Raw genomic sequence first — 15,006 nt, 5'->3', positions numbered from 1 at the left:
TTTTTTTCTGGTCAAAACAAATGTTTTTACACAGCCTTAGTCTTCCGTCTGTTTTAGACACCAATGCAACTATGCAATGCCAATGTAATACTGATGTCAATTACAACAGTGTTAAATGTGTCATGTGTCCAGACATGAAGAACTACTTCCACTATTTCCAGTTTGGGAAGCAGCAAATGAAACAGGTATAACATGTCTCACTGGCATCCTTCCTGAAGCTGTAATTGAGTGGTACAGACACACCCTAAGGCTTCTTTCCTTCAGCCTATGGAAAAGTCAATAGTAGATTCTGCAGGGCTTTTTTTAAATTCACTTCATATATTTTTTCATTTCACTCCAGGAAAAACAAATATTTAGAATGTCAATTATGAAAAAAAGACAAATTACCAGTTCTGAAGGAGTTCCATTTCCCAGCTCCGATTCATATGAACTACCAAAATAAAGACGATACATGTTGGATCTTCCTGAGTCTTCAGGAAGCAACTCGGACATCTCCAAGGAAATGAGAGAATGCTCTAGCCCTCCTTCTCCCTCCCCTGTTGAATCTTCTGAACCACTGCTGTGATTTAAGAAAACCATAGAAGAGAGACTGAAGTCACTGTCAGAACTGGAACCAAAATCCTGGGACAAACCAAGAAACATAATTAGAGGCTTTAATTAATTCATAACTACCAGTAACGTGAAGTTTAATTTAAAAATTGGCATTCAACAAAAAATTTAATTGGGGCAGTCTGGTCAGTTGCCAATTTTATCCATATGTCTTCCATTACAAGTACATTTCTAAATGTTTTGCAGAGAAAATTCTACAAATTTGGACTGAACTTTCTTCTTTTGTGGTAGAACAATAATAACTTTTTTATTTGCTTGTGTTATATCCTAAAAATGGTAAGATATGTTTAAGAAACCAATGTGGATTGTACATCTGTATTCTTTCTGGCTGGTGAAGGATAGCTGAAAAGTTCTTGGACCATCATTAGTAGGAATTCTCAAGTTTTCTAGCAAGGAGAAAATCCTACTGCTAACTTAGAAAGAGGCTTTGGGTATGCCATTTCTTTGAGATAATATCATGTGGTTTGGACAGTTTGGAAATACACTTCTTGATTAAGGCTAAACAGAAGGTTGTGTTGAGTTTATGCTGATGGTATCCTTTACCCTTGAGTTCATTTTGATCGTTTCTTTCACCCTGGTGGTTAGAGCTAGATATGGTACAAACTACACTTTAATTTTGTCCATAACCTCCTCTTAATGATGGATGATTATCAAATCTCTGGACTGATCATTAGCCATGTATTAACAAAGACATTTTGGGTTCTTATAAAGGCTCAGGGCAGCTTACAATAACAGAACAGAACAACATATAAAACAGAAGAATGAACAAGAGAAAAAAAAACTTAAAAGGCAACTTTTATCAACATAAAACTGAAATCCCCTCAGTGATATCCTAAGCCTTGTTTTGTTTGCTAAGTGCCTGCCTAAATAGGAGGGTCTTGCACTGCTTCTGAATGAAGTTCAGGCTCTGGCAGACCTCAGTAAGGAGGGAGTTCTAGAGCTGATGAGTGACTGCTGATAATGATGTCCCGTGTGTTTTCACTAAGTGCACTTGGCATACTGATGGTACTTGCAGGAGGTTACTCTTAGCTGACCTTAGGGACTATGCGATAGAGCATAAGACAGAAGGCAGTCCTTAGGCAAGTAGGGCCCATGCAAATAGCAAATGTGTTTGGCAAGAATAAATCAATTTTACATTAAATACGCCCCAAGTTTTCAAAGTGGCAAAATATATTTAAAAAAATAATAATTTTGTCAGAGAGAGAGAATACCACAATTATTACTATGTAGCAAACAGAGTAAGATTTAACTTCTGACAGAATCTAGAAATTACAATAATTACAAAAAAGGAAGAAATTTTATTAAATATTATTTCACCAGAAATAGGGGAAATCTATTTTTGACAAAGTTGCCTTCTTCAAAAGAGATGAGTAACAAAACAGTGGTCAAAGGAAATGCTTTACATTTCAGTGTACTTACTTGTGGTAAGCTTGAACCCAAACTAGAATGTACTGCCTCTAATTGAGCATTGTATAATAAAGCTTCCAAGTCTGCTCCTGTGAAATATTCTGTTTTTGCTGCCAAATATTGTAAGTCCACATCATTTGCCAAAGGCAGAGAATGACTAAGGGCCTTTAAGATTTCATAACGAGAAGTCTATAGAAGAAAAGTACTGTAAATAAAAGCCATCTGTTTCTTTTTCTTCCTTTTAATTGCTCTGCAGTATGTTAGCACTGTGCTTTATGAGGAACTTTCTAACAGGTCAAAATTAATATGCAGAAATGTATTTTGAAAGACAATACTAGTATAATTAAAACAGCATATATAGGGACACGTGTCATAGTAAACAATCTATTCCAAATTACAACCATATAATCTTTTCTCGAACTGTTTGTGGAAAAAATACCTAATGCACCATAATTCTCTAATTATACTGTCAGTAGCTAAGATTTTTAAAAGTACCATGAATTATGAACTTTCAGATAAGTATTGTAAATATAACTGAATTTGCATTTTTATTTGTGGTCCCCTTTCTAAACATAGGGACAGAAGTTTTACATAAATCAGTGTACGTGATCAGAAACCAGTTTAAACCTGTAACAGAACAGAAGTTCGGTGCACTTAAATGACTTCCAAAATGGCCAAACCTGGTTTAAGATAAACCTGGTTGGATGCATTATCAGACTTAGGTCAGATTTAGGTCAAGCCAGTTTATGGAACTTTTGTTCTAGATCCCCTCCTGGTTCAAGTTAACCCACAATCCCCCAGCATCCCAGGATGCTCTGCAGTTAGGGGCTGTCCTGTCTGCTCCAGGGGAGCAGGGTCTACCCCATGCCTCTGCTCCCTAGCTGGAACATTATCACTCTTCCAGCCTGCAGAGGAGGACGCATGGCGGAAGCCCCTCCACCTGGCACCGGACCCCCACCTAGCATCTTCCCAGCACAGAGGGGAGAAGCCTACAGCAGGCCTTTCCTCCCTCCCCCTTCCTGCCAGATGATTCCCCTAGCCATGCCCCCTCCTCAGCCTCCAGGGGAGTGGGGGTGGGAAGAAAGCCTACAGTAGGGCTTTCTTCCTTCCCCTTGCCTGCCAGGAGCCAGATGATTCCCTCAGCCACACCCCCTCCTCAGCCAGCTAGGCATGGCTGAAGAAATTACTCTGCTCCATATAGTTTCGATAAACCTGCAAAGATTGGATCAATTCAGCCCGAGGCTTTTCGGCTGTCTGTACTTAGCCTAGAACAGAAGTGTTCAAAAAAAGGGAAGATGAGTCTTTTGGTCTGAAGAGTTAATTTCCTGTACTATAGGAATAAAAATGACATATTTGATTAGGTGGTGTTTGCATCCTATTATGCATGGTTATCTTTCTTGTGTACATGATAACGAAAAGGGGTGTCATTTGTGAAGATAGCCACATAAATTGAAAATTAACAGCAATAATTTTCAAATCACAGATAATCAGAGAGACAATCTTTGCAGTCTCTTCAGGACACATGCAAAACTTAAGTCAATGACTGTCCTTCCATTTACTGCATAAAGTGCTGGACCAAGCCCTTCGAGGGATCATAATGCTCTATGGGAATATCAGTTTTTGGGGACAAATAATGAAGAGCCCAATCAACTGGACTTCATACCCTCCTCGTCTAGAATACAGAAGGGAAACGGAGAGTGGGAATGGAAGTGGCTCATGGTTCAATGCCAAGAGCAGATTTCCTGGGTCACTAATTTGCATAGGGAAACAGAATGTTTTGCTATACCAGCTTAATTAGTCATTTTGGCCCTTCTTATAGGTGAAAAGAAAAGCCTGAATCTCCCAACTTCCAATAGCAACATATTTCCTGTAGACAAACCCTCTTTTATGAAGAGTTTGTCCACAGGACTCAGATTTGGTCCCAAGTTTGTGGGAAACATCAGGCAGCTACATGAAGATATAACAATATTAACATCACTGTTCAAAATCCAACATGACACTTGTAACACTGCATTACAATATCTGAAAGGTGACATTCCTTTTATAAACACAAGTCTAAAAACAGTGGATTTAGACTACAGGGAGCACATGGGCGGGGGTGGAGGTTGGTCAGTGTTAAAGCTGAAGCAGATGCCTGCATGCCCTGCCTATGTCCCATCCCAGTCTTTACTAGAATCCATAGCAATGGGCCCTTTTCCCAACCATGCGGAATGAGAAAAAAACCCCTTGTCTGGTATTTGAGTAAATACAGTAATTCTCCAGTGCTTTCAACACTGTGCCTTTGGTTAAATTCATGGAAAGGGAGCAAAGAACTATCTTAATTTCATCAGGTTTAGTGTCCACTTTAAACTTGCTGGACTGGAGTAATATGAGTCATTTTTATACCACTGCAATGACAAAGAAGTCAATGGAGTGGCATTGCATAAAACTGGAGTTATGCAGTAGTGGATCAAGTTCGTTTTTCAGGTGTCAGTGACAACACAAAGTATAATGCAGCGGAGAATCCTTTCACATATCGTACAGTATTTTGCTTTTTTCCTTTTTTACCTGATCAGGAGGTGGACAGTATATGCATTTATCCAGTCTACCTGGTCTTAACAGAGCAGGGTCAATCAAGTCAGGGCGACTAGTAGCAGCCAACACATAAACCCCTTAGAAAAATCAGGAGAACTTCATTAGTATCTGCTGAATTCTTGCCTGAGAAAGTTACATACAGCTGAATTATTACCTTGTAAGCCTTCCACTCCATCTAGCTGAGTCAACAGCTGGTTAACAACCCGGTCTGTTACTCCAGTATTATCATGACCTCGGCGAGGAGCAATAGAATCAAACTCATCAAAGAAAACAATGCAAGGCTTAGCTGCCTGTGCCCTAGAATAAAATATAACCCAACGCCAATACATCTATTACTTTTGGTTAAACAGAACAAACCTGCTTAAAAATGTAAAATACACTTGCTGTTTTGTCTAAAAGTCTGCTTCATGATTCAGCAGGTCTGGCTATTTCAGGTCTATGATTAAAGTCACTATGCCAGGTCTATCTACTGACAAGAAAATTCAAATAATTTCTTTTTATCATCAAACGGCAGAATCTATTTATAAACCCACAAATCTTAATAGGACCAACCTGATAAAGAGCTCTCGAACTGCTTGTTCACTTGCTCCAATATATTTGCTAAGTAGCTCTGGTCCCTGTAAAAACAAAAAGAAAAGGAGACTTGTGATTTTCTTTTAATTAAAATTACCTTAATTTCTTAACCTTAATCTGTTAACAAGGTGAGATACTCTAGGACCAGAGAAACCACTATTTATACTAGCAAAAGATAATTTCAAATAATAGGAAAGCAATGATTGGCAAATTAAACAAAATGCCCCTCAAACTTTGCCAAGTGATTTTAATTCCGCCGTTTCACAGATTTCTCATTACAAGGGGAAATATGCTACAGTGTCACAAGACTATGGATTCCCCTGTACTTCGAAGATGCATTTAAATTATTTTACCACTGCAGTCAAAGTTAGGATAATTATATAATGGATGTGAAACTAAGAAAATGGGACAGTTTCCTAAAAAATACTTTACAATTAACAGCACACAACCCCTTCCCCTCTTGTGATAACTACATAGCCACACCATGAAATCAGGCAGGAATGATTAGATATTCAGATTTCCAAGCTCTACACTTATCTCCCAGTTCAGAAAATTTTTGAGCAATGACCTTTCTTTGCCAAACACGTTAATCCTTACTTAGCAGATAACTACTAATAATTTTGTTAAAATTCCTTAAGGATTGGGAATGAAAAATATGTAGCACTTTCTTTCTGGACACTAAGTGACCATATGACCTTATTTTGGAGTTTCTTACTCTGGTATTTTGTTTTTGTATGCACATTTTACATTCCTGTCCCTGTGTAGTTCCATCCCCCCGAGACAGCGTAATTCTTTTGGGAATTTCATTCTACCCCAAAGATCTAATAAACCATCAATATTTTGTTACCTTGATGCTGATAAAATTCATTCTACTCTCTTGGGCAACTACATGAGCTAAGAGGGTTTTCCCTGTTCCAGGAGCTCCATATAACAAAACTCCTGTCCTCTGTCGTATGGGCAGTTTTGCAAAGAGTTCTGGATACTGAAAAAAAAGGAATCAGGGTAGCATCCATTCTTTAAGATGTAATTATTGATAACGTTGTAATAACTGAGCTCTGACTAGTGCTAGTTTCTATGGATATTCTTGCAGAATTACCTATTTCATCCACATTATCATCAAAAAGAGCTTTACTGATGTACTTATTGGCTACATTATACCTATAAAACATTATACCTATATTACAGTAACCTAACACTTGCCTTTGCAAAATACTCTGACCATTTACTGGAAGAGTTTCAGGGTAAGTGAATCAAACTCACTCTGGTGCTTTTGGGCTGGCTAGAATAGCATAAAGGGGGGCTAGAGTAGCATAAACTAATACCAGCCAAGGGGACAGAGACAGCCTTAGGGGTGGGCAGCGTGGGCAACTGCCCAGGGCGCTGTGGTCAAGGGGCACCAAACACACACACACACACACACACACACACACACACACACACACACACACACACACACACACACACACACACACACACACACACACACACACACACACACACGAGCAGCCCATCCTCACAGCAGTGCTCTCTCCTGCCCCATCCCAGCTGATCCGTGTCCCAGGCACGAGGAGCAGTGCCCAGCCCAGCCTGCCTGGCATACCTCCAGCTACTGCTTAGAAGGAGCCAGTGTGGGCATGTTTGGGTGGGGTGGTCTATCTGCCTTCCTCCTGCACAGTAGCAGCAGTGCCTGTCTACCTAGTGCCTGATGCTGCTCTGGCTTCCTGCTGGACTGCATTCCTTCCTGCCTGCCTCTACCTCTGCCTGCAGCAGCTCTGGCTGACTGGGGAAGGGGTGGGGAGGGGGAAGGTAGGGAGGAGGGAGAGATGACACCAAAATACAAGTTCACCCAAGCCAGAGTACCATTTTCCCTAATGCTGGCTCTGCAAGGGGAGACTCCCAGGCTAAGGCACTGTAGAAGACAGTTGTAAATGTTACATTCTGAAGACTTGCACATAAGTCCTGGAGTAAAATGGCATGTCGGGAGGCAAAAGCAGTATGCCAGTGGTGAGGTCATTATACTATGGAAATGTCAGGGAAGTTCTACAGACCACTTGCAGTAAGGCACCAGCTGCTATATTTCATATAGGCCCTGAGGGCTAGCTATGGCACACTGAGGTTTTTTTTTTGCATCAGGTCTGTTCCGACGGCAGAAGACTTAAAACCACATTAGCCTTCTCCGTGTTAGGACTCCAAGTACTATACTGATCCCCTAAGCATCCATTCTTTCCTTAAAGAAGAGCTGTTAATCAGAATTCCGAAACATGATATGCACAATACTGCAGCAACTGTTCCTTGTTTAAAAGAAAAGGATACCTTTGCTGGTAACTGGATAGTATCCATGAGTATTTGCTGGACATCCTTTAAGCCACCAATCCTGTCCCAACCCATATCTTTAGGTTTGTGTAAGTTAACATTTCTCAGAGATGATGGTGTAAAACCTTTTAAAGCTTTTTGAAAATGTGAAGTTGACAGATTCAGTTCTGCTTAAAAAAAACAAACAAACCCCAGAAATAAAAACTGCAGTGAGAAAGTAGAACAACTTGTAGTTCCTATGAAAAACAACTACACTTTTAAATGGAACAATTAAATACATATTACATGTAAAGATAAAGACAGTTTTGTATTATTACAAATGTTTTTTATCTGATGGAATTAAAATTATGTAAGTAGAGATTTTGTGAAAATATCACATACCTTCTTTTTTGCATGCTCTCCTGTTAGAAACACATGCATGTATGGCACGATCCACAAGCAATGTAAAATCTCTAGCTACAAATCCTTCCGTTTCCTTTGCAATATGCTGCAGATCAAGATCACAGAACTTGTTTACAGTGCAGCTCAGTTTATTTTCTATTATGGAACACAACATTTGACATCTCTGCTCCTGAAAAATGAAAATGTACAGCTAATTTATGTGCAGTTCTACACTTACATGGATTTATCACTCAAAGAGGGCACAAATGTCTCAGATGTGTGAAACAGTCACCAAAATGTTATTCAACATAGGGCTTTTTGTCCATTAGGCACAAGTCTAGTATAACAAACTGAATGTGTTTCCTTTTAAGAAAGTGCTAATATTGCACTGAAACCTTAAAAGCATTTCATAGTACTCTGGTCAAGAATGGCTATCTAACATTTTGTCATCATAACAACTGTTGAACTTTATATTGTCATGCAACGTGATGTTTCCAATGAAGTCCTATCTTCTGCTGTAAATCAGAGATTTGAAATGCAAGACTTGGGCAATACAGGTAGATGTTATACTGGATATTAATTATACTGTCCAGACAATGATTTTAAAATACTGGTTTATGACAGGACAACAAAGAGAACAACTTGGATTCAGTTCCAAAGTGTAAGGGATAGTCTGTGATAAGCTATGTCTAAATCATTATTTTTCCTGCAGAGAACACTGCATTCAATATATTTTTGCTATTTTTTACCATGACATTACAGTCTATTTAAAAAAGTTAAAAAATAACATTCCTTACAAACATTTTATAACAAAAAAGAAATTTCAGAGGTGCACATTACAGTGAAATATCTATTAATTTGGATGGTTGGAAGCCAGTCACAAATAGGTATTCCTTTTGCTGTCTTTTCAAAGCACCTCAAGACAACATATAGAAGAGTTACAAGGTATTTAATATCATAAAAGATCAAATAGCAAACTGTCAGCCACAAACTATTCTTTTTTTTGTTTAATATCTGGGGCAGCAAGTCAAAACCAACATTTTGATCGAAGTTATTCATTGACTGCACTTGCCTGATTTGGAGGCTGGATATGTTTAAAGCACTGAAACATGTGAATTCCTTGAGCAGAAACAAGAGAAGGATGCAGGGAATGTTCTGACTGGCTTGTGGCAATTAATGCAATCAAGCTGCCCATTGAAATGACTTCTTTTATCACATCTTTCAAAACTGGGTAGAGAAGACAGTTTCATGAATTAAAAATATTCTATATTCCATATATCGATACTGTGCATTTGATAGTGGAAAGGATTGTTAAAACAAATGAAATAATAATTAATACTATAATACCTTTCTGTAATGTATTATAGTATTTTCTAACTCACTGGACCCTGATAGTTCAAGGAATATGCAAGAAACAAGAGGGCGTGTCTACAAGTGCACTTTAATATGCATTAGCTTATTTTAATGTGCATTACAGCATCACAAAAAACATGCTCGTTATCTTATGCACATTAAAATAGGCTAATGTGCATTTTCTAGTACCTCACAGTGGAGGTACTAGAACAAATTAATTAACTAAAGCACATTAGTGGATGTGTAGATGTGCCCAGATTGTGTTAGAGTTGGGAGAGATGTTAAATAAGCTTTCAGTCTTATTTAAACAGAAGGGTGTGCTCAAAAGCTTACCTAGCAACTTTTCCACCTATGCAGCTGGTCCAGTGAAAATAAAGTATCCCACCTCAGAAATCTTTATTTTTCATAACACACTCCAATATAGATCCAATATTTTGCAGTGCAGGTCACTAATGATAATATCTACATTCTAATAATAAAGATGATTTTTTTTCTCTACTGTGAATTCTGCTTCTCTAACTGGAATTAAGATTCAGAAAGCTACTATCCTAAATCTATAACTTAGGTTATATAGCAATAATATACTTACCATATAACAATAAATATAATTGTTTGTTTTACTGTATTCTGTGACAAGCTAAGAGGATGAAAGCCTCTTATAAACTATCCAGAAGCTGCATTTGTATAAACTGTACAGATGCGAGAGATTCTTTGGTGATATATCTTTTATTGGAAAAAAGGAAAGGCACTGTGTGCCTGAAAGTTTGTCTAACATCTCTCTCAACTATACAGTTGGTTCAATTAAAAAAAAAAAGAAGATATTACCAGAAACTTGTGCTTCTTACATAATTCCAAGACCATAGTGGCTGTGACCCTAAATGCATTAACTATAAAGATAGATCTTTAAGCACAGAGAGTAAGAAACCTATGAGATTTCATGGACAAAAATAAAGAAAGTATATATGCAAGGTAGATCATATAGGTTTAAAGGTTTAAAATTCTATCCGTCTGTTGCGTGTACAAAATGTATATATGAAGTATTAAAAAACTGAAACTTTACACATAATAACAAATACTGTGCATGCAACTTAAGTGAACATTTTTTAAATACCATTTCAGTGTGAATCTAGAACTTCAAAAAACACCTAATAAAAATTGTAATCTCCCTCTGCTACAAAAAGTGAAGCTCTGTGTTCACAGACTCAACTCTACATGGACAGAATTTAATACAGTTTAATATTAAAATACATTGCTGCTAATTATTTAATATTAAACCTTTTCAATGCAGAAAAATATCTGTGAAAAGATTTACTAATGGCTGAAAATAGGGGTCACATGGATATATAGTTCACTTATTCAATTAAAGTGCCTGAGTTGTGAATATTATAATGACCGAGAGGCTAAATAAAATGAAGTGTACCAAGTAGGCACATAAAGAGGTTACGTATTCAGATAAGAGAAATATTACTTATATGTAATAACCAATATTAATGACTTTGGTTTAAGATTCAGCTGAAGCGTGCTAAATGTTGCAGCTACTCTGAAGATGTGAACAATATAGCTGCTAAAACATCACAACTATCAAGGCCATTATGATTCGAGTACAAAAAGTTACCCAAGTTACACCACGTTTTTATCCAAACAACAAAAAAATGAAAAAAAAAAACCCACTCAGAAGCTGTTAGTACAGTACTACCATGTGCAAGTCTATTGCTCTGAACTGCTTCAGGGCTGTTCTCATGTTCTGGAGCAGAAGGAACACCAACAATGTGATCAAGATCATCCATTAAAAGAATGGATGGCTGCCGCCATGCTGCCTCTAAAAAAGCTTCCTCCACCTTTTTCCGTATATTTTCTAATCTTCTTCCTAAAATAAAAATACAGACATGGTGACAAAATGCAAATTTAAACACTGATTTTTGTCTGCTCTGGCAACAGAAAGGAGATTTGGACATATTTCAATTGGGTTCATAAGAATTTCTTCAATGGGAAGAATTTTCAGTTGGAATAGAGCTGCCTATGTTAGACCTACACCGACCTTGGCTTTTCCTTGGAAAAGGAAGTGCCAGATCATGGCCATCCAACAAAGACTCTCAGGTGCTGATACAAAATGGAGTAATGTAAAGCAGTGTTTCACAACCAGTGTGCCATCAGAAATGAATAGGTGTGCCGTGAAATGTTGCCAGGCTATTTTTGCAGCCTGAAGGGAGCAGGGGGGACAGGACCAGCCCCCCCACCCCCCGGCTGTCCGCTGTGTCACTGCCACCACCTGCTGGGCTGGGGGGAGAGGGAGAAGAGAAGGCTGGGGAAGGAGAGAGGCCCAGGGCCAGGTTTGCTCCCCTCCATCCTTACCCCTGCTGCTTTAGGGCCAGAGCCACTCCCCCTTGGGGAGCTGGCGGGGACAGAGCCCAGGGTCTGCCCTGTTCACCCACTCCTGTCGTCCAGCTCCGTCCTCTTCCCCACCAACCCCACTCCCCCTCAGTGGTTTGGGTTCAGGCTGGGGGCCGCTCCCCCCCACATTCCCCGCTGCCACATTCACTGCCCTCTCACACTGCCACCACCACCACGGCCTTCTCCACAAAGCGGGGGGGGAGGGCGGGACAGGCCAGCACAGCTGGCCTGGCCCTTCATCTCTGTCCCCACCATCATGGCAGCACTCTGCCACATGCCGAGACAGCCAATCAGAGTGCAAATAAAGCGTTATGGACAGACAGACAAAGGTTTTTATATATCTAGAATATTTGCGCCTGTTAGGTAAGAACGACTGCAGAAGTATAACATGCTGTTACTTTTGTTCCAGCTTTTCAATATAAAAAGACATGAAGCCCTATTTGTTCCTTCTTTTTCATACCAAATGGGAAGAAATTTTGAGATGGTAATGTATGCAACTTATTGTAACTTGTGCGATAAAATGAACCTGTAAGGTGCTCACTGCAAGGCAACAAAATCCCTTATAGAAAGAATATAAAATACTGTACAGAAAAGTCAATCAGCTAAAATACACAGCTAAATTAAAGTTTTATCATACTGTATATGTCTTGAACATAATATTAAAATGATATGCTCACTGTAAGCTTCCCTATAATAACCACTAAGTTTTGAGATTGTAAGAATATCATATTCAGACCTCTTAAATCTTTACAGTCAATCACTTCCACATGAGCATCCAGTCTATCAAATGCTTCTTTGCAGATGGCCTTCGCTAATGTTGACTTCCCAGTTCCCTACGAAATAAATGTTGGATAAAATCTTCTAAAATAATAAATATAAAGAGACAGAAGCTATTTCTTTCTGTTTTCCTGGACTATTCATAGCAAATACACATACTAAATAGTTGGCTGATTGTATATATGCTGATTTTATTTATCATCATCAGCAGACACCTTATGATCTAAGCTTTGTTCAGAGTGAAGTTATTGGTACAACTCCTATAGAATTCCAGTTAGATTACAAGTGACATTAAATGAATTGCATTGGGTACATCTACATATGAAATTAAACTGACGCAATAAACACTGGGGCAGTTTGAGCTGGAGTCAACTGGTCTCAGGTGCAGGGTCTACGCGAGTGCCTGGGACCATGAAATTTAAGCCATAGCAGGGCAGATTTGACCTGGCAGGGAAAGGGGAGGGCGGGGGGGTTCAGCAATGAGCTCCATGTGGAAGCATTGGGTGGTAGAAGGGCTGCAGGAGCTGGGGTTCTGACCTCCTACTGTTTGGGCTGACTGGGTGCAATTTGCACCATCTACATATGCATTTCATCACACTTATGATTCAGTCATAAGATAGTACTTTCAGGGACAGTACTATCTTATGGCAGAGTTAATTAATTTACTGTTAATATTGGCGCACATGTAGACTGTGAAGCTTTACTGCAGAGCTAATTAGTCTACTCGTCAATAAAACGCACATGTCTATGCACCTGAGAAAAATCTAATAAGAAAAATCAATGAGTCAAATGTATATAGTATTTTTGCTAGTGCTAAAGAAAGAAAATAATTTTTTCTTCTAAATTCAAACAACTGTAAAAGTCAAATAAAAAAGGAAATAAAAAGATTAATAAGCATTTGAAGGGTCTGATCATAGTATAAAACAGTCTTTCAAAGTGGTAGAAGGTCAATTGTTGAAGATAGTTCATACTCAGGCAGCACAAATATTAAAATACATAATAACTAATCTGCCAGTCTGCTCTTATCCGCTAACCAAATAGTTCTTTTTCAGCTCTATTCTCTTTGATGCCATGAAACAGAAAAGAAATGGGTTTATTATGCTTATTTAGAAGATTAAATTTAGTTTGAGAAAAAATCTTTTTGGCATGTAAGTGAAGAGCTGTAAACATGTACCTTTGCTCCTGTGAGCAGGACACCTCCACTGCGCAATCCCACAACAAAGCAAGCTAGCTTTTGAGACAAAGGACGTCCTAAGAGGCTGTGACTGATATGCTCAAAGGAGGATGTTCCTAATTTATCCACCCCCCTGCAGAGTAAGAAGAAGCAAATCAGTATCTTAGACCATCCTAGTATATTAAGTTAATAACAGCTTACATGTATAGTGTTCTTTTCAGCTGGACACATCATAAAGTACTTCAGATACTCGAAGAAAAAAAACAACCCAATGAAACATCATGCGATAACAACTCTCACATTACAATAATGACATATAGAGCTGTAGATAACTTTTGCAGGATATTCCCATCCTGGTAGGGCAGATTCTTCTGTCAGTGAAGAACCCATGTACCTGATCTACGCCATTCCGTTTCCCTACCTTGGCATAGGGTATAATAGGTCAGGAAAGAGGATATAAACAAAATGCATTGAACTTTAGCAACTGTAACATTTGCATAATAGCCTACCAAAGCTTGTCAACAGCTGCTGCACCATGGAGCAGCCCTGAAGCCCAGAGTCAATATTAGAAAAGTGTAAGTTTTCTTTAAAGCCACCTTTATTCCTTCTTAAATTCTTGGTCAATTTTGATTTGGCAGTTCTCCCATCAGATCCAAAAACAGCTAAGCTATCAGTTTTAGATTTCAATGTAAAAAGCCAAATTAAACAAAAAGTAGACACTTCTAAGGTGCCCAGAAGACTAAGTGCTACGACCCTGATTTAGTGCTAATTGTACCAAAATTCACAATCCAGTGAATTATCAACATTCTTTACTAATCCCAAGTATTGTCTCAGGTTGGCTTAATATTGGGAGAGTGAGGAGGTTATACACGTGTTCCAGGAGGCATGGGGGTGGGGGTGGGGGGGCACTTCAATTAGCTCAGCTCCAAGAGCTGTGCTAATTAAAAGTGCCCAGAGCATCATGTGTAACAGCATTCCCACACCGAAAAATGGCAGCAGAGCACTTTGAACCAAAGTTCAAGCAAGCTTTTGTTTAAAACACCCCGCTGACATTTTTCAGTGTGGATACGCTGATACATGTGACACTGGAGGCTGCTGCAACACATTCACTTCCATGCTCCAGCACACTAGATTGAGTTTGCTCTGACATGCTGGATTTACAGCACATTGGAGCAGGCTCTCTGCATGTCTATAGGAGCCCAGGGATTTCAAACATATGGCCTTCAGGCTGGATTCAGCCTGCAGAGGCACTTTATGTGGCCCACTGGGGGCCACCTTTTGGTCTGGCCACCAGAAGTTGGGGAGGAATTTCTGTCAGAATTTGTAGTCCTTTGGCCTCACTGGCTTTGGCCATTAGCAGTGAGCTCAGCTCACCACTGCCACCTTCCCATGCCACTTCTGGACCCTTTGTAATTTGCAATTTAATCTTTCATGAAGGCCACAAATATCCTTTG

At 39.1% G+C, this 15,006-nt stretch overlaps 1 protein-coding gene across 5 annotated transcripts in view; it reads right to left on the bottom strand.

Moving 5' to 3' along the window:
• The window catches only part of PEX1 (peroxisomal biogenesis factor 1), a 46,340-nt gene that overhangs the window by 13,352 nt on the left and 17,982 nt on the right, over nucleotides 1-15,006 (bottom strand). For 4 of the 5 annotated variants that reach the window (XM_090047034.1, XM_090047035.1, XM_090047038.1 and 1 more), the window contains 12 exons: nucleotides 13,553-13,685; nucleotides 12,338-12,434; nucleotides 10,907-11,077; nucleotides 8,930-9,084; nucleotides 7,858-8,047; nucleotides 7,477-7,643; nucleotides 6,011-6,145; nucleotides 5,143-5,207; nucleotides 4,745-4,887; nucleotides 4,564-4,667; nucleotides 2,029-2,205; nucleotides 388-621 (listed from right to left, as the gene is read on the bottom strand). In XM_090047034.1, the coding sequence (XP_089903160.1) occupies nucleotides 388-621; nucleotides 2,029-2,205; nucleotides 4,564-4,667; nucleotides 4,745-4,887; nucleotides 5,143-5,207; nucleotides 6,011-6,145; nucleotides 7,477-7,643; nucleotides 7,858-8,047; nucleotides 8,930-9,084; nucleotides 10,907-11,077; nucleotides 12,338-12,434; nucleotides 13,553-13,685 (1,771 nt within the window). The remainder of the gene's footprint in view (nucleotides 1-387; nucleotides 622-2,028; nucleotides 2,206-4,563; nucleotides 4,668-4,744; nucleotides 4,888-5,142; nucleotides 5,208-6,010; nucleotides 6,146-7,476; nucleotides 7,644-7,857; nucleotides 8,048-8,929; nucleotides 9,085-10,906; nucleotides 11,078-12,337; nucleotides 12,435-13,552; nucleotides 13,686-15,006) is intronic. The other variant, XR_016442313.1, reaches the window with a different exon arrangement.

Source organism: Crocodylus siamensis, chromosome 5 (genome assembly GCF_052110815.1).
Source record: "Crocodylus siamensis isolate JL-2025a chromosome 5, ASM5211081v1, whole genome shotgun sequence".
In the NCBI taxonomy this organism is placed as follows: Eukaryota; Metazoa; Chordata; order Crocodylia; family Crocodylidae; genus Crocodylus; species Crocodylus siamensis.
This window is presented reverse-complemented; position numbering and strand designations above follow the sequence as displayed.